Here is a 27,984-nt window from a genome sequence, read left to right on the forward strand (position 1 = left end):
TAGGCAATTCCTTCCTGTCTATAGGTCTTATTTTTCTCATCAAGGATAGATCTGTTGATCTCTTAGGCCCTTCCAGCTCTCACGTTTCAGGAAACCCTTCAGGACAATTTAGGACCAATGGTGGCCTGAGTCTAAGAACTACAATCCCCACAATGCCCTGCGTTTTTCAGCTCCCTTTTGGATCCGAGAAGGACGACAGCTCCAGGAGGCGCTCCCCACAATCCTTTGCGGTGCTTCAAGGTGGCGGCACCCAGCGGCACCATGAGTGATCTGGAGAGCAGCAACAGCAGCAGCGATGAAGAGGAGCTGGAACGGTGCCGCGAGGCAGCGATGCCGGCTTGGGGCTTGGAGCAGCGCCCGAGGGGTCCAGAGAAGCCAAGAGTCGGTAGGGGGCTATATTCGGGGGGTCTGGCCGAAGAGCGTATGATCTTCTCCTGAGGCCTGAGAGGATGGACGGTGAAGAGGGTGTCACCGGCATTCGACTTCTTTCCCTGAGGAGGCTCCACGGCCTGGGTGGGGTTCAGAGTAGGATTCAGAGTCAAAATAAGGACAAGGGCAGCGGGGCGGGGTGTTCCATGACCCCAGTTCGGGAAACCAAGGCACCAGAGTATCTCTTGACTCTGCCTCCTTGGGTCCGTCCTAACTGTTGCACCCCGGGCGCCCCGCCACTCCTCGGAGATTACTGCGAGAGCTGGATTCTTGCATCCAGCCTTTCCTCCGCTCCAGCACTTTCTCACTCCCTGGGGCTGCCAGCGAGCTGTGTCCCACACCTCCTTGACCATGGCCTCTGCAACCCCATGGATTGCAGCCCGCCAGCCTTCCCCATCCTTCACTATCTTCCCCATCCTTCACTGGCTCCCTAGTGCCCTGGGAATAAATCCCAGACCCCGTAACATAAGGGCACCCAATGGTGGATAGACTGCGGAGGGCCTGTGAATCTGAATGGGGAAAATACTTCATCTCACTTTCACTAGTCTCCGAAATTTAGCCTCTCTTTCCATCATGCGTGTGAACAACCGCAGTAATTTTGGCAATATCTGTTAAACTTTGTCTTAACAAAAGTCTCAAGACTTTCAAATCCCGTTAGTCTTTCAGATATATCAAAAATATTTTATTCACTATTGTGAATATGTTGGAAACAAAGTCGTTTCCACTCATCCCTGCTTTAAAATTAAAGTAATTTTGGACTTCCTCCTGGTCCAGAGGTTAAGAACTCACCTGCCCACGCAGGGCACACTGGTTTCATCCCTGGTCCAGGGAGATTCCCCATGCCACAGGGCAACTAAGTCCTGAGCACTGAAACCACAGAGCTGGTAAGCTCTGGAGTCGGTGCTCTGGAACAAGAGAAGCCGGTTTCTGCAATGAGAAACCGGAGCGCAGAAACCAGAGAGTAGCCCCCAGTTGCTGTAACTAGGTAAAGCCCTCAGGCAGCAACGGAAACCCAGCACAGCCAGAAATAAATTAATTAATTAATTTTTTAAAAATTACAGTAATTTTTAGGCCCATCAGTAGATCTAATTTAATACATTAATGAAGAAGCATATGTATTAAAGTGTCCCAAATTTTGCTTTTTACTCTTAATGATAACTGAATTTCGCTATCACTGGTTTTCTTTGTAATCCTATGTGTTGTATTTTTTGCATCTAAAAGATTATTCTGAGAAGGATCCAGGCTGCCAGAGCAGGCCATAGCAAAGCAAGGCTAACTCCTGCTTTTGTTTAAAAGGACTCACAAGCCCTTGGGACTTCCCTGGTGATCCAGTGGCTAAGATTCCATGCTCCCAATGCAGGGGGCCTTTGTTGGATCTCTGGTCAGGGCACTAGACTGCATGTTGCAACTAAGAAGTTCATAGGCTGCAGCTAAGGATCCAGAGTGCCGAACCTAAGACCCAGCAGAGCTGAGTAAATAAATAATTTCTATAAAAGTTAAAATAATAAGTAAATAAAAGGACTTACAAACCCTTTGGTAATCAATTCCCAGCTTGCTTTCCTGCCACACGTTCCACAGGTAGGCTCCAGACCATACTATGTCCTCTCATCTGTGGTCACCATAACTGCCATTTTTAAATTTTCTGTGTGCAGAAATGCCTGTCCATCTCTATCACTCACTCAGTTCAGTTCAGTTCAGTCACTCAGTCGTGTCCAGCTCTTTGCAACCCCATGGACTGCAGCACGCCAGGCTTCCCTGTCCATCACCAACTCCCAGAACCTACTCAAACTCATGTCCATCAAGTTGGTGATTCCATCCAACCGTCTCATCCTCTGTCGTCCCCTTCTCCTCCTGCCTTCAATCTTTCCCAGCATCAGGGTCTTTTCCAATGAGTTGCTTCGTCCCATCAGGTGGCCAAAGTATTGGAGTTTCAGCTTCAGTGTCAGTCCTTCCAATGAATATTCAGAACTGATTTCCTTTAGGATGAACTGGTTGGAATTCCATGCAGTCCAAGGGACTTTCAAGAGTCTTCTCCAACACCACACTTCAAAAGCATCAGTTCTTCAGCACTCAGCCTTCTTTATAGTCCAACTCTCACATCCATACATGACTACTGGAAAAACCATAGCTTTGACTAGACGGACCTTTGTTGGCAAAGTAATGTCTCTGCTTTTTAATATGCTGTCTAAGTTGGTCATAGCTTTTCTTCCAAGGAGCAAGCGTCTTTTAATTTCATGGCTGCAGTCACCATCTGCAGTGATTTTGGAGCCCCCAAAAATAAAGTCCTGCCACTACTCACTAGCAGGAAGAATTTGGGCAGGGTACTTAAGTCTCACTGTATTTAAATATCCTCATCTGTAATGTGGGGGTGAGGATAGTACCCACCCTTGTAAGGAGCAGAGATGATGTATCTGCAGTGCTTGGCACACATTAAAGGCCCAGTAAAGAGCAGCAGTTATGTGGTTGGTCTCTCGTCATGGACTCATTTCCCCTTCCTGTCTGGCTCCAATTTATCCTTTAATACAGCTGAGACACCATCTCTTCAGGAGGACTGGGTTACATGCCCTCTCTCCACGATCATCTTACTTTATGTGATTCCCTTCATATGTAATGCTTTCCTTTCTTCTACAATTGCTTCTTTGCTTATCCTGCCTTTTTTCCTTTCACCCCTCTAACCCCAGTACCTAGAGTCAATTGTGGCTCATACTTGCTCCACAAATTTATTGAGTGAGAGGTTGCATGATGTGAACTTCACAAAGTCTAGTGTCTGTTCACCATGGTATCCCCAGGGCCTATACCTTGCTCAGCAAAATAATTCTTAAATGAATGAACTTGCCGGAAAGGTGCCTCTAAGGAGTGAGGAGGCTGAGACCCCAGCAAGACTCCCTGTCCAGTGATCAGCATAACTGAGCCCCCTTTGTTTCTCTCTTCCAGAGCACTTAGCACACAGCTAAGCACACAGTGGGCACTCAATAAATGCTGGAATCAGAGTACACTTAGACATGCTTATTCAGCATGGTGATGAAGAGGGGGCTCTGGAGCCAGACAGCCTGGATCCTCATCCCAGTTCTTGTCACTTGTTAGCTGTTTGGCTAAGCTGTTTAACAGGGCTTCCCCAGTGGCTCAGCAGTAAGGAATCCACCTGCCAATGCAGGAGGCATGGGTTTGATCCCTGGGTCAGAAAGATCCCCTGGAGAAGGAAATGGCAACATTCTTGCTTGGGAAAGCCCATGGACAGAGGAGCCTGGCAGGCTACAGTCCATGGGATCGCAGTCAGTCAGTCATGACTTAGCAGCTGAACAACAACAAGCTATTTTACATCTCCTTGCTTCAGTTTCCTCTGTAAATGGGGGATGGTGACTGCTCCACCTCCACCCCCACCCCTGTTAGTCCCATCGGGTTTTTGGAAAGATTCAACAAATTATAGGTGTAAATCACATAAAATAGTGCCCAGCACACAACAGATGGTATAGTTATTTCCTCTGTAAATACCTCAGTGTTCATTATTTCCACAGGTGCTACAAATGCTAAGTTGCCAGCCAACCAGCCAAGCCTCAGGTACTGTGCACTTTGGATTGAGGTTTCATCTGTTCATTCATTGATGTTGGCCCCTGCCACCTGCGCCCCCCGCACCCCATGTACTCCCTGCTACACCCTGGTATGTCAGGGTGAGCAAGACACATGTCTTCCCCACCCTCTTGGGGGCAGCCTCTGAGCTGGCAGGAGGTGAGGTCCTTTCGTATGTGTTGCAGGCACAAGGTAGATGAGCACGAACAAGATGGCAACGAGCTTCAGACCACCCCCGAATTCCGAGCCCATGTAGCCAAGAAACTGGGAGCCCTGCTGGACAGGTAGCAAACACCTACATTCTCTTTTCCTGCCCTCATTCATTCATTCCAGGACTAATGGCCCCCGAGGCCTGGGAGCTCAGCAGATGTAAGTTGGCACTGTGGTAAGCACAAGGCATCACCCTACCGTGCAGGGCCTGTCGTTGTGCTTGTTCCCCAGCTGTGGGAAAAGGCTCCCGTCTGTAAGAAGAAGCATGTGCCTGCAGTCACGGAGGAGGGAGCAGAGTGGGCTCAGCTCCAGGGCCCTGCTCTTAACCACTGTGCTCTCCTGCTGCCCTAAGAGGAAGAGGGGACCCCGGGGTGCAAGAGCTTATTCCCCCCACAAGAGGACAAGGGACCAGCAGAATTCCTGTTTGCTGAGTGCTTACTGTATGGCAGGTGCTGCGAGAATATAATCTGTGAAGATCCAGGTCAGCAGGACTTCCCTGGTGGTACAGTGGCTAAGACTCCGCAATCCCAGTGCAGGAGGCCCAGGTTCAATCCCTGGTCAGGGAACTAGCTCCCACATGCCACAACTGAAGAAAAGATCACGTGTGTCGCAAGTAAGATCTAGCGCAGCCAAAGAAGTACTTAAAAAAAGAGAGAGATCCAGATCAGCATTCCTAAAGTAGGTGCCCAGGAACTTGAGTCCAGACTGTGGCTCTGGGCACCAGGGCTCCAGCTGCAAAGAGGAGGTGGAGAAATGCTGTACTCTGCATACCCGCTGTGCCTTGGGAGGTTAATTAATTTATCTTTGTAATTTTATTTATTTACTTTTGGCCATCCTGGGTCTTTGTTGCTGTGTGGGCTTTTCTCTGAGTACACAGGCTTCTCATTGCAGTGGCTTCTCTTGTTATAGAGCAAGGGCTCTAGAGCACGTGGGCTCAGTAGTTGGGGCTCCCAGGCTCTAGAGCACAGGCTCAGTAGTTTGCTTAGTGGGCTTAGTGGGCTTAGTTGCTCTGCGGCACGTGGAATCTTCCTGGATCAGGGATCGAATTCATGTCTCCTACATTGGCAGGCGGATTCTTTACCACTGAGCCAGCAGGGAAGCCCTGCCCTGGGAGATTTAGATTCTTAGTAGTGTCTTCAAGGCTCTGAAAAGTCCTATAGTAAAGAGTGCTGTGTAACTTTGTTTAGCCCAGCATCTTCCAAGCATGTTTGGCCACAGGGCCTCTGTTCCAAGGATGACCAGTGGCGTGGCGTGGGACTCGGTCTGGGGCAGGCTGGGCTAGATCTATCCTCACTTGACAAAGCCCTAGCAGATTTCGAAAGGGAGACTCAGGATGTTTGGGCTGTGGTCCTTCAGTTTGAAGTAACCATCAAAAAGGACAGATGAGCCCTCCCAAAGTGCACAGCTGCTGCTAATCCCAGACAGAACTTTGGGCCAGCCCTCAGCAGCCTGCACCCCCACGGCCTTAGTGCCAGTCCCTAGTGTGGGAATGTGCTTACCATGTTTAGGAAGGTCAGGTGGGCATCTCAATCCGAGGGAGTGATTTTTCTCAGTGACCGTTCGGCTTCAGGGTAACCAGGGCCACCTGGCATTGCAGTAATCCATGACGAGCATTTCCGCAGGTGGAAATCCACCAGGGCGTTGGTCACCCACCCTCAGGATAGTTCCTGCAGTGTTCTGTACTTATTTCTCTCCAAAGAAGTGACTTGGCACGCACACAGTGTGCACAGCTATCCTAAGCCCGTGTCTTGTGTTTTAAGGGCTTCCCAGGTGGTGCTAGCAGTAAAGACCCCGCCTGCCAGTGCAGAAGACATAAGAGACGTGGGTTCAATCCCCGGATTGGGAAGATCCCCTGGAGAAGGAAATGGCGACCAACTCCAGTATTCTTGCCTGGGGAATCCCACGGACAGAGGAGCCTGATGGACTGTAGTCCATAGGGTCGCACAGAGTCAGACACGACTGAGTCAACATAGCACGCACAAAGAAATGATACCCCAGTTAGTCCCTTGTGTTAGATCAAGGTTTCTTATCTTGGCACCATGGACATTTTGGCCCAGATTGTTCATGGTTGTGCAGGGCTGTACCGAGCGCTGTAGGAGGGTTAGCAGCGTACTTCGACTCTACCCACGAGATCCTAGTAACATTGCTCCACCAGCCGTGACAACCAGCTGTATCTCCAGACATCGCCTAATGGCCCTGCCGACTGACAGTGAACCACCGGGTTAGATACCCAGGAGGTTAGACACCCAGGACAGGCTCAGGACCCTGTTGGCATCATCTCTGTTCCCTCTGCCCAGACCGTGTCCCATGCAGGACGAGGCCTCCAGCACCTACACAGGGCAGTTAGGAGAAGCGCCCAGCGAGTCATTCTGTTTGCTGCAAGGGCGTCGCTTAGAGCATTGGTCTGCAGTTGCGAGGTGACTGCCTCACCAGCACTCCCCGAGACCTGCTTCCTGGTCTTGGCAGTTCTCCCCTCTTCGTCTGTGCTAGAGAAAGCACATTGCTGTGGAGCTCATTGCTTATCTTTTTTTTCCGGCTGTGGCAGGTCTTCCTTGCTTTGCTCAGGCTCTCTCCAGTTGTGGCGAGCGGGGGCTCCTCTTCATTGAGGTGCGACGGGCTCTCATTGTGGTGGCTTCACTTGTTGGGATCACGGGCTCTAGGCTCATGGGCTTCAGTGGTTGTGGCACGTGGGCTCAGTAGTTGCAGCTCGCAGGCCTGCACAGGCTCAGTAGTTGTGGCTCACGGGTTTAGTTGCCCCATGGCATGTGGGATCTTCCTGGACCAGGGATTGAACCCACATTGGCAGGCTTGGTCTTAACCACTGAGCCACCAGGGAACTCCACTGATTGCTTATCTTACAGCAGTAGTCATCTTCATCATTGTTATGACTGGCATTTACTGGTTCACAGCCGGGCTCCATGCTCAGGGATTGGAGTCCACTTTCTCATTTGAACCTTGTAACAGCTCTAGGAAGCCGGGAGTCTCATCACTCCCAGTGTTCAGAGGGGTAACACAGGTTCAGAGAGATGAAGTCCCTTGTTAATAAGTGACAAAAATCAGAACTTAAAACCCAGGTCTGAAGCCTGAGAAAGGTCAGTAGATTGTAACAAAGTCAGTTTCTCAGTTGTGATCATGGATGTTAGTTACACACAGTGTTGTCCGAGGGAGAAACCAGGTGGGGAATACATGGGGTCTCCCCATATTATTTCTTGGCACTGAGTGTCAATATGTATTAACTCAAGCTTTTTAAAAAAAAAAAAAAAAAAAACGAAAAGCAGGTCTGCCTGTTCTAGGAGCTAAACCTCTGAAATGTTCTTTCCTCAACCAGTCATGTTTCCCTTTTCGGGCTTGCTGCCAGGAAGTTGAGAACCAAATGTGTGCCCTCTGTCTAGCAAGTCTGTCAGGCTTCCTGGCCACACTTCTGGCTCTTTCTGTCCCTCTTGCTCTCGTTTTCTCTTTGCCTTATTTGAAGTTGCATTCTGTTGTACTGTGAGTATCTTCAAAACTTCTTCAGCACTTTGTGGGATAAAGTAGGGTTTGAACCAGTAAGTCACCGTCGTTTGAGCTGACAGGGGCTCTTCACCACGTTATGGTCGTGACCAGGCATGTTCCCATCAGCCTGGGGCCCCTCTGCCTCCGTGCGTAACATTGCGTTACTCTGTCCCCTCCACTTAGCAACAACAAAAAGAAGTTTTAATTAAAAAGAATTTTTGTTGTTGTTACCCAAAATCTCATCCTAAATCCATTGTCTCTTCCCATAGCTCCATTACCATTTCAGAAATCGTGAAGGAGCCAAGAAAGGCCGAGGTGCAGCGAGGCGCCCTGGAGGATGATGGTGAGCAGCTTGACTGTTGATAACAGCTTTCCTTTATTAAGCCCCTCCTGTGAGTCTGGAGCTACAAAATGCCCTTTTGGCATACTATCTTCCTTCATGCCTGCAGGCCCTGTCCGAGGCAGATGTTATGGTGACCCTGTTCACAGGGGGACCCATGAGGGGAGCTGGGGCCAGGAATGCAGCCACTGGCCCCAGGTGACTCTGAGCAGGAGCGCCTGCTGCACTTCACAGCCTCTCACACACGAGTCTCTGTCCCCTGCCCAACTCACTCACCACTCTGCAAGCTGCCGTAGGCAGGCAGCTCATCTGCTGCGTCCCAGAAGCCTCGGGAGACTTGCTGGCTTGACTCAGTGGCTGGCAACCCCTCAAGCACCCGGTCCCATCTCTGCAGCAGAAGGAAGCATGCTGCCTCTCATCCTGCGAGGCACCGCTCTCTTATTAGACAGGAGCAATGCCCTCTGGACCAGGGGCTCCGTGAGGACAGAGGTGGGGCAGCCTTGGCACCTGCGGGCCCCTGGCTGTGCTGACTCCATCCCCATGGGTTGCAGGCTTCCGCCTTTTCTTCACGTCCATCCCCGGAGGCCCCGAGAAGGAAACTGCTCCCCAGCCCCGCCAGAAACGGTTGCCTTCCAGCTCAAGGTGAGATGACATGTCCTCTTCTCAGGTTTCCTCATTTTGACCAGATCTGCCGCCACCTCCACCCACAGATCGCCACGCAGATCCCAGTCAGGCCTAGACCCAGGAGGAGTCCTGCCAGGTAGCTAGAGACATAGTAACTCAGTGGGAGGGGGAGAGCTTCCATTGGGGGCTGGATGTTGACTGCTCTCGGAGCACCCATCTCATGCCCGACACCACACTCCTGGGACATCCCTGTGAGGCCTAGGCTCTGTTAAGATCCCCACTTGATAGGTGAAGACCCTGAGGGTCGGAGAGGTTAAGTCAGGAAACGAGGTCACACAGCCTGGAAGGAGAGAAGCCTATGTGGGAACCCAGGTCTGCCCCTGGCCAAGCCTGAGTTCTCCGCATACCGCCATCTCTCCCTGGCCTCCGTCTGGTGGCCTGGCCTGGGGCAGTGTGCGGCAGCTTTGGGGCCCCATCCCGAGTCCCACTAACACTCCCCCCACCCTCCCTGGCAGCAGCGATGATGGCGATGAGTTACAGCGCTGCCGAGAGGCGGCTGTGTCCGCCTCCGACATCCTCCAGGAGTCTGCCATCCACGGCCCTGTCCCCGTGGAGAAAAAGAAGAAAAGGAAGTTGAAAAAGAAAGCCAAGAATGAGGACAGCGCCGACGTGGCCTCTATCGCCACCAGCAAGGCTGCAGTCGGAAGGCAGGAAAAGGAGTCTGCCCAGCTCAACAGGGACCAGGCGCCCCCTGGGACCAAAAAGAAGCGGAAGAAAAAGGCAAAGAAGGCCAGTGAGGCCTCCCCGTCCCCGCCAACAAAGAGTGCTGCTGCCATGCCCTCGAACTGAGCCCAGTGTGCAGGCAGGGAGCTCAGGCTTCCCATAGGGACTAGCCTGTCTGAGCCCTGAGTCCCTCTCCAATGCAAGAATTTGGCTGACGAGTCCAGGCTCTGCCCGTGACTGGGCCCAGCCCAGGCGTTGGGACTGAGAAGCGGTCATAGGGTGAGGGGGGTCTGCCCTCCTGTGCTCCCCCTGGGCCATAGCCGACCTATGGTACCAGAACATTCTGTGACCCCAGGAAGAAGGAGACTCCCGGTTACTCAAGGCTGAAAGCCAAGTAGTCAAGCTCCGCCGCCGCAGCCTGGTGCAGCAGACGACCTGAAGGAGACAAGGTGGGGTGGGCCTCCGAGGCCCTGGAGCCCCTTGTGTGTCTCCCTCCACACAGACTTCATAAAACACTGTCTAGAAAAGAGAGAGATCTACTCTGCCCCCACACCCGGCTTTCCAGAATTTTCTATCTCCACAATATGAATATGCCGTGTGTGATTGTGTCTCTGAGCCAGCCAGATTATGGAAAATAAATTGTCGAGGAAACGGAAATGTAACAGGGATCTGGGTGCTGCCCCTGAGTCAGTGCTGAACTTGATGAGCATCACGCAGGTGGGGTCCTCCTGCCTACACCCCAGGAAGTGTTCCCACACCCCAACTTCAAGACTGCAGGAAGTGTCACAGCACTCGTGGCCTAGGACTCCTGGACCCACATGTCCTGCAAGAAGTAGCAGAAGTTCTCGGTGAAGGAGGCATTCCGGCTCGGAGGCCTGGCCTCGGAGGTTCGGTGGAGCCAGGAAGACAGAGGTGGAATGTGAGAGTGTGTGTGCCGGCCCCGCCCCTCCTCAGGCCCCGAGCCCCCTTCCACCTGCCCACCCCACCTACACGACAAGCAAGATATTCGACACAGTCCGTGTTTACTAAAAGTTAAATAAATGGACAGGCTCGCTCTCAGCTGGCTGCAGGCTGCACTGATGCTAGTTCTCCCCTTGCCCTGTCACTCCAGGGTGGCGGTGGTCTACGAGGGCTGGGTTATCTGCAGCAGCCCCCCCCCACCCCCCCCGGAGATGAGGTCACGTGGGCCCTGGGCTGAGACGGCTGCCTTATCGCTCAGGACCTCAGCCTCCTGGCGGGGGGGGGGGGGGTGGAAGGTGGGAGGCTGGGAACCCTCCCCTCAGCCAGCTGGCCCTGGCTCCCAGGTGCAACCCCTCCACTGATCTTGCCTCTCTTCTCCCTCTGGGCCCCTCAGCACTGCTTTCCTGGCCTTGCTGCTTTCTGAGCTCAGCAGCCTCACTCCCGAAGGTGGGAAGGGTGTGCTGCCCCACAGCCTTGACTTGGCACCAGCCTCTCACTAGGGGCAGGGACGACGCCTCAGCCTGCAGGGGAGGGAGGCTTTCCAGTAGATGCAGGATGCCAGGCTGGCCTCAGAAGGTGTGGTGCTCAGTGGGGACAAATGTTGAAAACCGGAGGTCATGGGCTGGGGAGAGGTTTGGCTTCAGAGGAAGAGAGCTGGAGAGGCCTGCGTTTCCCCAGGCCCCAGCCCAGAGGAGCCACTCAGGTGAGGCTTAGGTGAGTGGGGGACAGGTAGGTCCAAAGGGGCATGCGGTTAATAGCAGGGGGGCTGGGTGGAATGGCCTGATTGGGGCATAGGTGACAGAATTGGGGCCACATTGACCTATGACCTTCGCCAGCTACACGGGCTGCTGTCCTGAGAAGTGTGGCTGACAGTTCCCTGCGGGGTGCGAGGGCTCCAAGCCTCGGGGTGGTTGTGTTCCAAGCAACAAGATTTACCCTGGGCAGCAGGGACAGTCCCTCCCCGTGACCCACCAGGAACAGGCTCTGCTCTCCAGCTCTCCACGGTCCCCACTTGTGCACTGAAGCAACCCTCCTCAGGTTGGGGCGCCTCAGAAGCCCCCGTTTCTGAAGCTGCCAGGATGGGGATGGGGACTGAGGCACAGTTTTCCAGGGATGAGCAGCTGCCCGGTGAGCAGTAAAGGTTTGCAGGCTCAGATGTCCTGGTCACCCATCCAGCAGACTGTGGAGGCTCCAGGGCCCCTGGGAGGCCGTGGTTACTGGGAAGAAGAGGCCATCTGCGTGGAGATGAAGGTCTCGATGACACCGTGGTTGGACGGTAGCAGGTGGCCATTGGTGGAGTCTGAGCTCTGGTACAACACCAGGCTGCTGGAGGACACTGCAGAGGCAGAGGAGGCGGCTGGTGCCTGCCACACTGGTCCCTACCCCACGCCCCACCACCACCGTCCCTGAGGGTGTTTGGGATGGGAAAGTAGCACCCCACCACCTCCTGAGTCTCAGCAGGTTAGAACCCCAAAGTCACACCTCAGCTCTCAGGCCTTATTAACCCAGTCCGGCTCCAGGGCCGCCAGGGTGTGGCCCCCACAGCCCCAGCACAGTTTAGCGAGCACGTCAGAGGAGCCCTGGTGAACCGGCGTTGTTAGTTTCGTGCGTCAGCTTTGCCTTTTAGTACCCAGTCGTGATCCAAAGCCCAGTCCAGATGTCGCCGTGTATTTTGCAGATGTGGTTAACACCTACATCAGTTGGTGTTAAGTAGAGGAGATTTCCCTTGACAGTGTGGGTGGGCCTCATCCAATCAGTTGGAGCCTTTAGCGCAAAAGGTGAGGCTTCCCAGAGAAGGAGACTGCAGCAGGGCCTCCTGCCCTGCAGCTTTCAGACTTGCAGACCGCACGGTTGTATGAACCAGTTTCTTAAATACGTGTGTGTATCCCTATTGGTTCTGCGTCTCAGGAGAACCCTGACTGATTCACATGGTTAGTGAATGGATGTGGAGTTTGGACCTGGGTCTGGGTCCTGGCCCCACCACCTCCAAGTCCCTCTCCTCCCCAGGTGCTTTCTCATCTGGAAAACAGGGATGCTGCTGCCCATCTCATGGGTCGAGCACAGAGCCTGGACCGCGGAGCCACCAGGGACCGTCCCTGCAGCCTCCAGGGCTGGATGGAGGACCCCAAGACTCACACTTAGCAAGTAGCCGCCCCAGGTCTCAGAGCCCAGCAGCCTGACTCCACAGTGCCTGCTCGTCACCGTGGCGTTGCGGGCTGCAGACTCGGGTTCTTGGGGAACGGAAATGCAGGGTTCGGGTGGGATGTGGCGGGCTCTGTGGTCGCTACGGGGGAACATGAGTCCTGACTACCCAGGAGAAGCCAGAAAGGTGTGAAAGCTCTTAGTTTTTTAACTGTTGGCAACAGATTCAAAACACACCAGGCGCTGAGCCAGAGCAGCACAACCACAGAGTCATTTCTGGCGCCCCCAGCAAGCCCTTCCCGCGCCTGACTCCCCCCTACTTCAGGCTATCTTCGTCCTCCACCGAGTTAGTGGACATTCCGGGGAGACAGGCCCGCTTCCTGTGGTTTCACACCCCTCTTGCCTCACTTCAGGGGAGCACCGGTGCCCCCTCGCATGTCCACCCCTACCCCCCACCCGCCGCGCCCACCTCCCTCCTCAGCTGTGGGGACGGCGAGAAGGGGTGGCGCGGGGAAGGGGGCTCACCGGTGGGGCTGGCGCTGAGCCGATGGCTGGGCTGCAGCTGCTGGATGCCAGCAGGGTCCTGGCCGGGGATGTGGATGGCGGCGGCCTGCGAAGCCGGCGTGTGGAGCCCAGACTCGCTGGAGGCCTCAGCGTCTGAGCTGAAGACCTGGCAGAAGAGCAGCTCCTGAGCCCCGTCGGCCTGGGCCGGGGGCTGGGCCAGGGCCCATGGAGCGGCGGGGCCGGCTGGGCCTTACCTGCTTGGTGGGCGTGAGGCTGGCCAGGGCGCTCAAGTTGGTGGTGTCGGTGATGAGCATGGTCTGCGGAAGCAGCCCCGTGTGGGTGTACTGGGCCACCTCAGGCTTGTGACTGTAGAGGGCTGGCCAGGAGGGAGGAAAAAGGAGGGTACAGACATGGCACCTGGGTCCGGCTGGGCTCCTCCCCCGAGGGGCCTCAACGCAGGGGCTTGGGCCTGGTGAGCCCCCGAGTGGGGCAATGGTCGGGGACTCGGGGCTGATTTCTAAAACCTGGGAGCTCCAGATAGGAGAGATGGGCGCTGTCACCAACTGCAGGGGCCTGCTCTGCCTCTCTTGTGGGGGAGGGAGCCCTGGCGCCCCCCCCCCCCCCCCCCCCCCCCCCCTGGGGGTCGCCTCTTAGCGACCCCGTGGACTGCAGCTACCAGGCTCCTCCGTTCATGGGATTTTCCTGGCAAGAGTACTGGAGTGGGTTGCCCTTCATGGAATTCTCCCTTTGGCTGCAGAAACAGTGGTGTTTGATGAGGGGGTGTTGGACCAAGCCTTCCTGAGAGTGTTGTATGTCTTCATGGTGTATGCACCATATCACCTTTCTAAAAGCTGAGAGGTACACATGGCCCCAAGGGCACATGTGGGTGTGTACACATGACCATATGGATTCACACCCTGAAATGTATTCAGCCCATGGACATGCATCTGAGCACCCCCAGAGTCCCCATCCCAGAGGCACTCACACTTGTGAGTATCAGACACACACACAGACCACAGCATCTGCCATGCCGCCCCTTCCCCTGGGTTCCCGCCCCCCCCGCCCCCCAGCAGGGGGCCAAGGGGTGCTCACCGTGGGGGCTCTGCAGCTGGGCCATGGTGGCCATGAAGGGGCTCTGGGCCACGTGGCTTTGCACAGAGGGCATGAGTGGCTGCTGATAGGACGGGTGCAGCGGCTGCGAGAACTGGACGGGCTGCAGGGTGGTCAGGCTGCTGCCCATGCTGTTGATGACCGGCACGCTCTGTGCCTGCGTGGAGGCCAGGCCTGGAGTGGTGGGAGGGGCAGGGGTCGGCCAGGCCTCGGAGACCACCAGGGGCACCATCCCTCCCTCCTAGAGCCTGTGGCTTGGAGGAGGGGATGAGGTAATCCGGAAACAGCCTTGCACTGCGTTAAGGCCCTGGCAAGTGACTCCCCCTCTCTGAGCCGCTAGCTCACTATAAGGGCAGGGAGTGTGTCAAAGAGGGTTCCTTGGTGCCCTGGGGTTCCACAGCTGTGCAAAGGCCCTGGGGCTTAACTCTGTAACCCTTGCCCAGCAACTCCCTCTCTGTCATATATTGAGCTTCTGCACAATAGTTCTGTGAATAAAGTCTCTGAGCTTTAAAAAAAAACCTAAAACCTAGGAAACGTCAGTCCCCCTTGCGCTGCTGTTTTCCCGTAGCTGTTTCACCGTCTCAGGTAGTGTGTAACTTATGTATTGTTTATCTGTCTCCCCCACGTGGGTGGCTGAGTTCTGGGGCTCTTTGGTTCACTTGTGTGTCACTGGTGGAGCATGGTGCAGGCACTCAATAAATCTATGAATGAATGAGTCCCAGTGGCTCTCCCCATTCCTGGATTCAGCAGGAGCCTCCATGAGCCCCTCACCCAGATGGCCCCCTTCCAGCCCCACCAGCTTACCAATGACCAAGGTGGAGGCTCCCGTGTTGGTGAACGTGGGGCCCAGGGAGGCAGGCTCTCCAGGCCCAATGGCCATGACCCCGGGAAGTGAGGCCATGATGAGGTTCTGGGGCTGCTGGCTGAGGCCTGGAGAGGTCTGCTCCAAGCTGTGCAGTGCTGTCAGGGTGCTGACCGGGGGCAGGGGGCCCCCAGTGGCTGAGACCTTGGAGGAGAAGCCAGACTGAGTCAGGGCGGGGCCCCACCCTGCCTCCCTGGGTACTGCCCCAGAATCTCCCAGCCGAGGGGAGATAGGGGAGGTGGGGGGACACTCACCAGCTTGGCCTCTGTGTTCAGCAGACTGTGACTGGGCTCCAGGCCGGTGGGAGACACTTGATGCAGGGATGCAGACACCGTCACCAAGGGACCACCGCTGCTTGAGGGCACTTCCGCCCCCTCACTGGTGGCAGGCTGTCCATAGCGCACGCCTAGAGTGGGAGCAGTGTCCAGCCTCAGCGCCCCACTTCCCTGCCTGCGCCTACGGCCCCCAACACCCCTAATTGTATTGGCTTGTTCAGGCCACTCACACCATCTCTTTCTCTATGCAGCCAGCAGATTTTGCTGGAGTATTCACTTCCTGCCAGGCCCTGTGCTGGCTGCTTGTTCAACCCCTTGAACACAAGCTTTGTGTTTTATTAGCTCTGTGGCCCCCACTGCCCAGGGCTACACCGGACACACAGTCGGTGCTCAGTGAAAGACAACAGAGCCAAACTGAACTGAGGCTAATGAAATTAAACCACAGCAAACTTGAACAGAATGAATTGGAATTAGTTGAATGAAACTGATCAAGCTGAAGCAAACCCGAAATGAACTGAGATTGATTGAGTTGAACTGGATCAAATCGAATTGGATTGAAATTGAACTGAACGATACGAGATTAACTGAATTTCCTTGAAATACATTTAGTTAAACGGATCAATTGGGAGTGGGATTGGGCCAAACTGTATGAAATGTAAATGAAACTCAGATTATAGTGAGTTGAACTGGACTGAGTTGAGCTGAAAGCAATTGAGTTGGCTTGATCGGGAATGAATTGCTGTAACCCAAATCCAGTGGGGTTGGAGTAAATGCAGTGGACAGAAGAGAGGGCAGTGGGTGGAGCTGAGTGGTCAGAGGAGAGGAGAGGGGTGGGGCGGATAGGGCAGTATGCATAGAGCTGGAGCCATAATGAGGTGCTAAGTGGTTTGTGTGGCTTCAGTCCTTGGGCGGTGCTCCCCACCTCTCCCACTTACCCCCATATTCCCACTGCCCGGTCCCCCTGCCCACATGGCACTCACCGTGGACCTTACTGGGGGAAAGGGCAGGCGGGGGCAGACCAGGGGAGCTGTGGGCAGGCAGCACAGGGCTGGGACCTGGCCCCGGTGGCGGCCCGCTGTACGTGTCCATGGCCAGCTTGTGCCGAAAGGCTTCTTCCTTGCGGCGATTGGCAAACCAGTTGTAGACACGCACCTCTGTGACGAGGTTAGAGCCCAGTCCCTGGGCCTGCGACGGTGACACGCCCCTCTGGATGCACTCTGCCCTGGAGAGATGGGCACTGTGAGCCTCCTGGGGCTGGGGGAGGTTCTGAGAAGCAGGGCTCTCTACCTGAGAGTCAGCTGAAGCTGACAGACCTGGCTTCCGAGCTCAGTCTGCTCTGCGATCTTGAGCAAATGGCTTAGGCTCTCTTGAGTCTCTTCATACAGAGGGAGCACAGTAAGCGGAGGGCGGGTGAGACGCGCAGCCCCACTCAGGGGCGCTTGGGTAGGCGGGGCAGCAGCTCCTAACCGTTTTGGCACCAGGGACCGGTTTCACGGAAGACAGTTTTTCCATGGGCTGGGGAGCGGGGAATGGTTTTAGGGTGATTCAAATGCATTACATTTATTGTGCACTCTGCTTCTGTTGGGGCTTTCCTCTGCCTGCAATGCAGGAGACCCAGGTTCGATCCCTGGGTCAGGAATATCCCCTATAGAAGGGAATGGCTATCCATTCCAATGTTCTTGCCTGGAGAATTCCATGGACAGGGGAGCCTGGCAGACTACAGTCCATGGGGTCACAAAACATCGGACACTACTGAGTGACTAACAGTTGTTTCTATTATTATTACATCAGCTCCACATCATGTCATCAGGCATTAGATTTGGAGGCTGGGGATCCCTGGGTGGGGGGTGGGTGCCAGAAATAGAGCCAGGTTTCAGGCCCTGAACAGGAGCCGAGAACTCCTGGGCTAACAGCAGGAGCTCTCAAAACCAGGGGGCCTCCCTCAGGATCAGGAGCCCTCCTTACCTTCCCCAGCCTCTCCCCAGCCCAGACCCAGCCAGCCCTGCCGACCGCCAGCCATCCTACCTGTTGCACTCCTCCACGAGTGCCTCCCGCTCCTCCTTGCTGGGGTTCTTCTGCCTCTCATAGGCCTGGAACAGGATCTGCTGGGAGGCTGGGCCCCATTTGAAACGGTTTCTGCGCCCCTTCTTGGTCGGTAGCTCATCTCCTGCAGGCTCTTCAATCAGCCCACCCTGGCCTGCATGGGTGAACTCTGTGGGCACAGAGAGCTGTGAGCAGGACACTGGCCAGCCCACCTTCCCGCATCAGCCTGAAGATGCCTCTGCTTCTTCCTCATTCCTAGGGTGCTGAGCCAGAGGAGCTTGCTGCTCGAACCCAGAAACCGCCTAACCCTGTGATGACAAACACACATCACACACGTCACCCCTTGCCTCACGTGCGTCCAAGGCAGACATCACTAATCAACCCCTGCACACTTTTCTATTGGGCCACGATATAATCTCACAGTCCTCAATATAAGGCTCCAGGTAAGCATCACCTTTCATTCACATTGGACACGTATGCTATCCCATTTTACAGAAGATGTAACTGAGGGTCAGGGAGGTTAAATATTTTTCCAGGGCCACACAGTAGAGCAGAAACCTGAACTTGTATCTCCTGAGTAGATTCAAGAGTTATTTTCAACATTCTAGCCTTGAAAATCAAGCCTAAAGTACAAGTATTAGCCAGGAGAGAAGAGACACAGCCACTTTCTCAGCTGATTCTTTGGTAGGAGGCCAATTAATGGCACCTCCAAATAACAGAACAGCTAGCTGCCCTTCAAACAGCAGAGGAAATATATATATGTGTATATATATATATATATATATATATATATATGTATATTATATATATATATATATATATATATGTATATATATAGTATATGGCTCATGTATGCACGGGGGTCATCCCTGGTGCCTCAGTGTTCACCATAATCTTGCTGGGGAAACCCCATGGACAGAGGAGCCTGGAGGGCTACAGTCCATGGGTGGCAAAAGTCGGACACGACTAAGTGACTAAAGAGCAGCGCTATATGCATATTATACAGATCTGGAAGGATCTGTATGAGACTAGGTATGCCCATGGCTGCTTTAGGAGAAGACACCTATTTTTTATTGTAAAATCTTTCTTCTGTTTTATTAAAACTAAGTATGAGTATTGCCTAAAAACAAACCTGGGTCATTATAAAAGAAACATCAAAACCCATCTTTTTTACACTTAGGCTCTAAAGTGTGGAAGTGTACTTGGGACTCTATAGGGTATGAAGCTCAGGTGGTAAAACCCACCATGCCCTGAATAAGAACGCTCCTAGCTCTCCCCAGGTTTGCAGTGGAGGGTTCCCTGAGCATACACCTCGCCTTTGAGCCTTGGCTGCTGCTGTTCCTTCTGACTGAAACACCCTTCCCTGCCTCTTCAGGGGTCGAAATTCAACTGACACTTCAAGACTTAGTCGAGAGGTCATACTCCTCATGTGATCCCTCCTGATGCCCCTGCCTCCCTGAGGAAGAGGAGCTGCTTCTCTGCAAGCTCAACACTTGGAAGCGTTCCCTGTGGTGCCCTGTGCTGGGCCTGGCACATGGTGCATGCTCCAGAAACGCTGGCTCTTGTTGATGTTATCACATTTTAATTCTTGTCTCACCGAATCATGCGGATTTGTCCTCCGGCTTCCCCTCCACACAGGATGCTCTTAGAAGGCAGGGACCCAGTTCATCCATCTCTCGATGCCCAGGATCAACCCTCTTCCCCTCCACCAGAGCGCCTCCCGCAGAACAGGTGACGCACGCTGGTTGAATCCCACCCCCCACCACCCGCTCCTCGACTTTGTCCGTCTGCCTATCCGAGGAATGGGGAGGGGGCGAGACTTCCAGCCCCCGCCCTCGAGCTGCAGGGAGTCCCAGGCCCTGCTGGGAAGACGGGCTGCTGTCGGCCATTACTTACGCTGGGCCACCTCTCGCTGCTTGCGGACGTACCAGGTGTACAGGGCGGCTCGCTTCTGCGTCTTCATGGGCGTGCCCTTGTTGAGGTGCTGGGACAGGTGGGACTGGTTGAGGCCGGTGGTGTCGACCACCTCCCGCTGCGGGATGTTGTGCTGCTGCAGGTAGGACTTGACCATCTTGGCCACGCGCCAGGGGTCCTCCCTGGGGAAAGGACGGTCTGCTGAGCCAGCGGTGGCTGCTGGGAGCCCTGTCCACCCGGGAGGCCAGGGTGGCGGGTGGAGGCAGGTGCGGAGCCTAGGGGCCTGTGGCCTGACACGGGGACGGGGAGGTATGGGCACTCATGTCAGGACACAAGGACATGGGGGCAGAGATTCACAGACACACACACACGTGGCAGACGTGTAGACAGGCCCCAACCAGCCCTGCACACACACAGGAACAGATAAAGGTTTAGAAACACACAGTGACACACGGACACACATGTAGACTTAAACAGGCTCCCCTGGAAGCTGCGCAGGCCCATGGGGAGGATCCTCACTTCCATGCCTCTGTTAAAGGCCCCTCCTCATTCTACCTAGAAATGTTATTTGTGACTGTGTCTTATCCACTGAGAGACTGTAAACACCTGGAGGGCAGGGACTGTCTGGTTCTCAGCACCCAACATAGGCCTGACATAGAGTATGCCCTTGGTGACTGCATGAATGAATGAGTGTATGTATATATGGACGGATGGATGGATGGATGCAGGGATAGGTAATGTGATGGCCAATGGATTGATGGTGGGTGGTGGGTGAGAGAATGGATGGATAGATAAATGGGATGGTTGATGGGTAGATGGTAGATAAATGGATGGATAGGTGGGTGTATGGATGGACAGATGGTAGGGTAGACGGGTGGATAAGTGGATAAAAGCATGGATGGATGGGTGGATGGATAGGTAATGGGATGATCAATGGATTGATGGTGGATGGTGAGTGAGAGGATGGCTGGTGGATGAAGCAATATGATGGTTCATGGGTAGATGGTAGATGGATGGATGCATAGAGGGTAAGGCAGATGGATGGATGAGCAGTTGAAAGCATGGATGGATGAATGTGTGGGTGGATAGGTGGGTGGGCGGGTGGATGTACAGATGAGAGTGACCTACTGGGAAAAACAAATTGGATCCGCCAAGAAGGCGAGAAACATGATTCTCCCACTTGACAGCCAGGGTCACTGAGGCTCAAAGCACCGTGTCATGTGCATCTCTTGCCCAAGGTCATGGGGTCACTCCAGCAGAGTCCCATCCCAGCTCAAGGGATTTAGTTCTAAGTCGGCTCATCTGGTAAAAGTTACATAGCGTCACAACGCCTCCTGAAAATCTGCACTAAACCCTAGACGGTGGCGCGGCCAGTCTCCACACAGTCCTGAGGCGGATGGCTAGTTTTTCAACAGAGTCCCAGGGTTATGGGCTGGCATCCCAAGAACTTCTTGGAAGAAAAAATATACGTAGTTCTGTCACCGGAGGGATTCAAGGGACCTGAGGCCACTGTGGCTCAGCCTCCGGTCCTCAGCTCACCGTGGGGAACAGAAAGGGTTCAGGCTGCCTGTCCGATATAAGTCCTTCCCTCTCCTGCTCTGTCTCAGCCCTCCTCTCTTCCCTTCATCCTCTCCTGAGCTTCTGCTACATCACGAGGCAGGTGCAACCATGCTGAGAGAGGCAAAACTGGGGTTCGAACCCAGGTCTGTGCAATCCCAAGCCTGTGTTCCCACCGCCTCGTCGCAGCGATTTGCTTTCGGAAATCGGAGGCTTCCGATACTGGTGTAAGTGACGATGGGCGTGTGCGGGAGGTGATGTGTTGCTGCATCACGTGTCACAGCCAAAGATTGGATACAACCTGAACGTCCAGCAAAAGGAAGCTGATCAACCAAATTGCGCTGCCTCCCTCCAACCCCCTGAGAAAGCTCTGCACAAGCTCAGCTGGAACAATTCGTCTGGTACATCTGCTGTGTGGGGCCTTCCCTAATGGTCCAGTGGTAAAGGGTCCACCTGCCAGTACAGCAGACACAGGTTCGATCCCTGGTCCTGGAAGGTCCCACATGCCTCAGGGCAACCGAGCCCGTCCGCCGCAACTGCTGAGCCTGTGCTCTAGAGCCTGGGAGCCACGACTCCCAAGCCCAGGTGCCCCCACTACTGACGCCCACATGCCCTAGAGCCCGTGCTCCCCAACAAGAGAAGCCACTTCTATAAGGAGCTCTCAGGCTGCAGCTAGAAAGTAGCCCCCACTCGCTGCAACTAGAGAAAAGCCCCCACAGCCACAAAGGCCCAGCACAGTCAAAAAATAAACAAATAAAATTATATATTAAAAAAATAAAAATAAAATGTAAAGTGGTCCAGTAGTTAAGACTCTGTGCTCCCTAGGCAGGGGGCCCAGGTCAGGGAACTAGATCTTATATGCCTCTGCTAAGAGCCCGGCCAAGGCAACGAAGCTCTTGCATGCTGCAATGAAGACTTGGTACAGCCAAATTTTAAAAAAAAAATTTTCTAAGTGGGATAAAAGAAGATTTCTACATATTTGCTTGTGTTCACATAAAATTCAGGAAGGATACAGAATGAACTGAAGACACTGATTGGATGTTAGGGACGGGGCGGGAGGCTTTTCTCTGTTACTCTTCTGCACTTTGTAAATTATACAGGATCATGTATCACAAATGTCAATATCATACATGATAATATACTACATAGATCATGTTTAAAACTGAATTGTGAGAAAAAAAATCTAAAAGCAAATTAACCCCACCCTCAGCACTCTAAAGCCCACCCCGCATTGCCTTCCCCCCTGGGCCTTCTCTTTCCTCCAAGAACCAGTCTCAACCGCCCCCCTTACGGTCCCCTTCTGAGACACAAGGGCACAGAGACCTTCATACTAATTGGCCCTCTGACTTCCTCCTTTTTTATCAGCAGTTCCCATAGAGGCAGGGAGGAAGGGAAGATAGGGACAGATGCAGTTAAAACAATCAGCAGTCAGTGGCTGATTGGTAGCCGGGAGAATGCATGTTTTTGAGTATTCACAGTGAGCCAGGCACTGTGCTAAGGGCTGGCCATTTTAATCTTAACCCTGGAAGGTAGGTGCTACTTGTTGGCTCATTTCACAGGTGAGAAAACTGAGGCTCAGAAAGGTGTGTGCTTGTCCAAGGGGACCTCACTGGGACTCAGGACTATTTCACTTTGCCTGTACCCCTGACATCTCCCTGAGCCCTGTCTCCCTGCTTTCAGGGGCCCTTAGAAGCCTCTCCTCCCTGCCACCACCCCTCTCCACCAGCTCCCCAGATGCCAGTCAGTCCTGGGAGGGAAGGGCAGGACAAAGTCCAGCCTTGTGCTCCACGGCAAACATGTTTATCTGATTCCGGGGCTGGGCTGCCCGTGGCGTCCCTCCTCCCACAACTGCAGTCGTCCCCCTCCTGAGAGAGAGGTCCTCCTTCCCTCTGTCTCTTCTGCAGAGAGGAGCCCAGTCTTCCTTCAGCAGCGCCTCTTCAGGCTCACACTAAAGATCTGCCATCGCCCCCTGTCCATGTGACCCCGCGTGTCTCTGTCTGTCTGTCTCTGTTTCACACACACTCTCTTTCCATCTCTGTCTCTGTTTTCTGCTTTCTCCACCTCCACAAAACACACACACTCACACACTCACACACACACACACACACACACACACACACACACACACACACGGAGTCTCCAAGAACAGGCTCTTTTCAGGACATTTTCCCCAGGGCAGAATTAAGAGGCCCGGTCTCCAGGCATCTCCTGCCTTCACGCTAATGGGTTTGAGTTAAGCCAATCCCTGGTTCGAATCCCACCACTGTGACCTCACGCCTGTGGTGTACATGCCTCTCATCCATCCTGTAACAGGATGATAGATCCTCGTCTGCCTCCCAGTTGTCTATTGGGAGAACTGGATGAGTTTCTAGTAGGGGTGAAATGCTGAGGTCAGGGCCAGGCGCACAGTAAGTGCTCAGTAAGTGGAACGGTATTGTTACCACCACCACCTCCACCATCACCATCCACAATTTAGTCCTGGCCCCTCCCAGCCCCACAGCAGAGGGAAGAGGGCTCAGGAATGGTGGAGATCTGCCCGTATCTCCCTCCTCCCACCTCCTGCCGGTTCTGGAGTCCCTCAGAGGTTTGAGACTTTGGGCTTCTTGCTTACGGGCCCGTGGGATTTTGGTGGGTCTAAGGTTACAGAGCTGGGAGACCAGCCTGAAGGGCCGTTTATCTAGAGGGGAGCCGAGTTCTCAGCATGAACCCCAGCTCTACCACTCACCCTCCAGGTGGCTCTGGGAAGTTGCTTAACCTCCATGTGCCTCAGTTTCCTCAACCGTGATAGGGGGCTAATAATATTTCATAGGTTATCAGGAGGAGAAAATGAGTTTCATGCATTTGTAAGCCCTTCATAAGCCCTAGGGGACTTCCCAGGTGGCTCAGTGGTAGGGAATCCGCCTGCCAATGCTGGAGATGCAGGTTCGATCCCTGGGTCGGGAAGATCCTCTGGAGGAGGAAATGGCAACCCACTCGAGCATTCTTGCCTGGGAAACCCCACGGACAGAGGAGGCTGGCAGGCTACAGCCCATAGCATCTCAGAGTCGGACACACCTTGGCGACTGAGCACGCACACACGCATGAGCCCTAGAGCACTGCGTGGAAGTCAGTCAGTGGTTAACAGTGAGACTGATGGAGGAGGGTAAAGAGGGAGGCGAACGTGTCAAAGACAGGCCTGCGACCTCAGGGTGCTGGGTCAAGTGTGGAGGACTTGGGTCCAAGTCCTGGCCTTACTGCTTTGAAAGACTACCTCGGGCAGGTCACTTTGCCTCTCTGAGCCATAGTTTGCTCATCTGTAAAATGGGACCATTGATAATAGCAGTCGTTTGTTGCACTTACATGCTGTTTAACCCTGTGGGTAAGCGTTATGATTGGCTCTGCCTTGCAGAGAACACTGGGGCTCAGAAAACTGAAACTGCCTCCCCCAGCTGAGCTGGGGATCAAGTCCAGGCAGGCTGGCCTCTGTCGGGGTGTCAGGTTGCCCCACCTCAGCCCCTGTCTTCCTGCGTCTCCAGGCCTTGGTACTGCCCAGTGGAGAGGACCAGAGACCCTCGAGTTTGAGCGGCTCAGGGATAGGAGGGCCTAGGAGGACACTCAGGAAGGAGCCCTGGGGACGGGCTCCCCCTTGGTCATAGCAGCAGATGGACCCAGGGCTCAGAGAAACCTAGTTGTCATTCATTCATGAAATATGTCAGCTACTGGGCTAAAGATCAGGGGTCTGAGTGGTGAACACAGCTCCGGAAGAGCTTCGGTAGTCATGGGCCCAGACAGAAAACAGACAAATAAGATGATCATAAGTAATGATGCATTTCAGGAGAAAGTCAACGAAAATAGGGGAAGAGAGAGTGATTATGCTGGGACCTACCTTTAGATGGGGTGATCAGGGAGGGCCTCCCCGACGAGGTGATATTGGAGCAAAAAGGGGAAGGAATTGGTCATGGGAAGATCTGGAAAGAAGGTTCCAGGGAGAAGGTCCTGAGGTGGGAATCAGTGAAGTCAGTGTAGTGTAAGTGGAGGAAAGTGGTGGGGGCAGAGGTACCTGAGGAAGAGGTCAGGGAACCAGGGTGGGCGGGGAGTGTGAATTTTACTCATTGTCCTGGTCAGGGAAACCAAGGCAGGATGTCCAAGGTAACTCTAGGTCACACCTGGCTTCCTGGGGAAGTCCTACCCCTTCGCCATCCTTTCCAGCCTCAACTTCCCCCACCACCCAGGGCCGTCACGGGGGTCCCCCACCCCTCTGCAGCCTGTGTCCTGAGGCTCAAGGCCCCACTTTCCCCCCTCAGGGCATTTTCAGATCCCTTTTGTTACCTGAACAATAAGTAACCCAGGTAGTTAGTTATAAACTCCGCAGGAACAAGGAGCTGGTTGATAATTTATAGCAACATCTCAAATTTAAATGGAAAGTAAATAGCATGCTGTTAGCATTAAAGAAAACCCAATCGGGGCGGGAGGCAAGCACTCCAGCTTCCTCGCAGCTTGGGGCACCTCGCTGTCTCCCCAGCCCCTTCTCCCAGCTGCATGTCAGCCCCAGGCCCCTCCTGGCTCCTCCGCTCCACTCTGCTTCTCCAGGTCTCTCTCTCCATCACCTCCCGAGACGCCCCCGCCATTCCCATCTCTTCCTTCTTGTTTCCCCTCTCTCCCTCCGCCTCCAGGTCTCTGCTGGTCCCCAGAGAGCACTTTGACCCCTGCTTCCCAGTCGCGTGCTGTGGATCAAGCCTTCCTGTCCACCTATCATCCCACCGGAGGGGCTACTGGTCAAGAGGCCCCACCTAGCCAGGTAAGGCCTTTGGTACCCCTTCCCTGCCCCCTACTCCGTGCTGAAAGCCCCCAGGCCCATCTGGGGCCCTGAGCAGTTCTGGCCCAGCCCCACCCTGTCCAGGTTGCCCTCTCCCTGGGTCTGGTGATGCCTGACTCTATGCCCCTCCCCTGCAGCCCGGCAGGGCCCTTTGCCCTCCACCTCCTGCCAAGTCAGGGGGCCCTGGCTGCTCCCCTGCCCCCTCCCCGGCCCTCAGAAGGCCTGGCAGGCCCTGAGGGCTCCCTGAGGGATGGATCCCGCCCTCCCCCACCCCAGGCTGTGATCCGGACCTTGGACAGAAAAGAGATGGTCTTTGGGAACTCTTCCTCAGCAACCCACCCCCCCCCCCAGTCACCCCCAGTTGCCCCCAGCTCCGACCCCGGTCCCAAGAGAGGGATGTGGAGCCCCAGCTGGGTGTCCTTGGTCCAGCTCTTCCCCCTCTCTGTGCCCCAGTTTCCTTTCCTCATCCTTCTCTGTATGTAGCTTCCTCTAGAGTTCATCTCAACATTGCCCGAAATGACGCCTGTGAAACCTTAGCCGGGCACCCCTCCCCGGGCTGTTAGGAGGGAGGTTACAGAGCCTTGGAGGGGGGCCTGTCCCTGAAGCCCCCAGGCTCCCCTTCCCTCACCTCCAACCTCCCCCACCCCCACCTAGGGGGAAGTCGGAGTTGGGTCAGGCCTCCCCAGGCCACCAGCCCTACAAGTTAATGATCACAGGCCTTATCAGAGACTTTTGCCATTTATAAATTTATAAAACAAAAGAGAAATAATAAAGCCCATGGGTAATTAGTAACCAGCTCAGCTCTGCTGAGGAGAGGGGAGCAGAGGGCTCAGACCCACCCCGTCCTCCAGGAGATAAGGAGAGCCATCCGGTGGGTGGGGGTACGAAGCGGGGAGGCTTCTAGCGGTACCCGCTGGTGATGGGGGGCCTGAGGCTGTGCTGGAAAGGGGAGTAGCTCCCCTCCTGAGGCTCCATTTCCCGCAGGTAAGAAAGACCAGGGTTCTCCTGGCTGAAAGCTCGAGTTCTGGGGAGGCCAAGGGGGCCCCCTAAAACCCCAGCCAGGGGTGTGCCCCGATGCTTAGCAGGGAAGTTAGGATTGGGGGACTAGAAATGCGCCTGGTAGCTAAAAATTCCCACCACCGCCCCTTCCCTGGTTCTCTCCCCGGGTACTCAAATTGCGGATTCTCTGCTTTGTTCCCATCTTGGGGTTCCCCTGCGGGGCATGCCTCACTTCCCAAGCTCTGGGCTGCAAGCCTTGGCTCATGGGGACGGGACCCTGCACAGGGCTGGATCTGCAGAGGGCCGGATCGGGCACTGGAGACTCCAGCCTCCAAGTCAGAACCCCCCTCCCACCACCTCCAAGCTCTAACGGGCCCCTGTCCCCGTCGCAACAACCAGGCTACAGCCCATGGGACTCTGGACTGGGAAGGGCGGGCAGAAGCCGAGGGTGGGTCCCTCTCTCAGGGCTCCTTGGGAGCGGGGGACAAGGGAGGGGTCCTTACTGCAGCAGGGTCTCCACCACGGCCTTCTGGTGGGCCGCCTCCTCCGGGCTGAGGCTCTCCAGCTCCTTGAGGATGGGCGGCGTGAAGTCGTCCCCATCGTCGTCCGTCTCGTCCTCCGAGCCCCTGGTCTCCCCCAGCCCATTGGGCAGCTCGGCCAGCTCCCCTCGGCCACTGCCACTGCCACAGGACTCCCCCTTGTCCAAGGGGCCATCTCCAGCCAGCAGGTAGGGCCCCGGCTCACCCAGCGCCTGAATCAGCGCCTCTTTGCTCAGGCCTGACTCGAGCAGGGCCGCCAGGAGCTCCGTCTGCAGCTGGCTCAGTTTAGAAACCATGGCTCCACTAGCGCCGGGCCACGCGGCCAGGGGCCACCGAGCCGGCCGCCTCCCCCGACCGCGTGGGCTGGCTCCGTGCTGGCCGGCCCTCAGGCAGGCCCCAGCCAGGCTCCTTGCACCCGCTGCCCCCCCAAACCCCACTAACCAAGCCCTGTGGGCACCCCCAACCCCCAACCCTGGCCCCAGTGGCCAGTGAATCAGGGCCCCTGCCCGCTCTGTTTACATTGGAGCTGGGGAAATTCTCCAAGGTTCATATTTATCCGTGTGCTTAGCGAAGGGACTGAACTTTGGACTTCACCCTGCGCAGTGCAGGCCTCATGGCAGTGCAGAGTGGTAGAGCCGCGGCCTTCAACAGGAACGGGCAGAGTGGAAGGTGGGGGAGGCGGCGACGGGGGGCCCAGACAGCTGGGCTGCAAGGTGCTGGCAGCCGGGGAGGCCTCTGGGTGACCAGCATCCGGTCCCACCCCCGCAGGACCTTGTAGTGGGTCAGGCTGGAGCAAGGGAACCAAACAGCAGGTTACCCTTGGGAACAGAAGCAGCAAGGATTTCCGGGCCTTTGGGCCAACTCTCCTCAAGGGCAGGGCAAGGTCACATCCATCTGGG

At 55.0% G+C, this 27,984-nt stretch overlaps 2 protein-coding genes across 3 annotated transcripts; one reads left to right on the forward strand and one right to left on the reverse strand.

The window, feature by feature from the left end:
* On the forward strand, window positions 220-10,454 carry C17H12orf43 (chromosome 17 C12orf43 homolog). Of its 2 annotated transcripts, none has more exons than XM_005691577.3 (6): window positions 220-385; window positions 3,945-3,987; window positions 4,182-4,280; window positions 7,968-8,041; window positions 8,590-8,680; window positions 9,178-10,454. In XM_005691577.3, exons 1-6 carry the CDS (start codon window positions 262-264, stop codon window positions 9,509-9,511), a joined length of 765 nt encoding a protein of 254 aa, XP_005691634.2. In that variant the 5' UTR covers window positions 220-261; the 3' UTR covers window positions 9,512-10,454. The 2 variants fall into 2 exon arrangements, with proteins under 2 accessions (XP_005691634.2, XP_005691635.2); XM_005691578.3 differs by having other exon boundaries at window positions 224-385; window positions 9,181-10,454.
* Window positions 10,391-27,582, reverse strand: HNF1A (HNF1 homeobox A). The gene is given in 10 exon segments (XM_018061120.1): window positions 10,391-11,681; window positions 13,013-13,239; window positions 13,241-13,367; window positions 14,084-14,275; window positions 14,906-15,107; window positions 15,218-15,369; window positions 16,219-16,460; window positions 17,264-17,450; window positions 19,178-19,377; window positions 27,050-27,582. Coding segments are annotated over 10 exon segments (1,983 nt in total). The 5' UTR covers window positions 27,382-27,582; the 3' UTR covers window positions 10,391-11,559.

The sequence above is a fragment of the Capra hircus genome, chromosome 17 (genome assembly GCF_001704415.2).
Source record: "Capra hircus breed San Clemente chromosome 17, ASM170441v1, whole genome shotgun sequence".
Lineage (NCBI taxonomy): Eukaryota > Metazoa > Chordata > Mammalia > Artiodactyla > Bovidae > Capra > Capra hircus.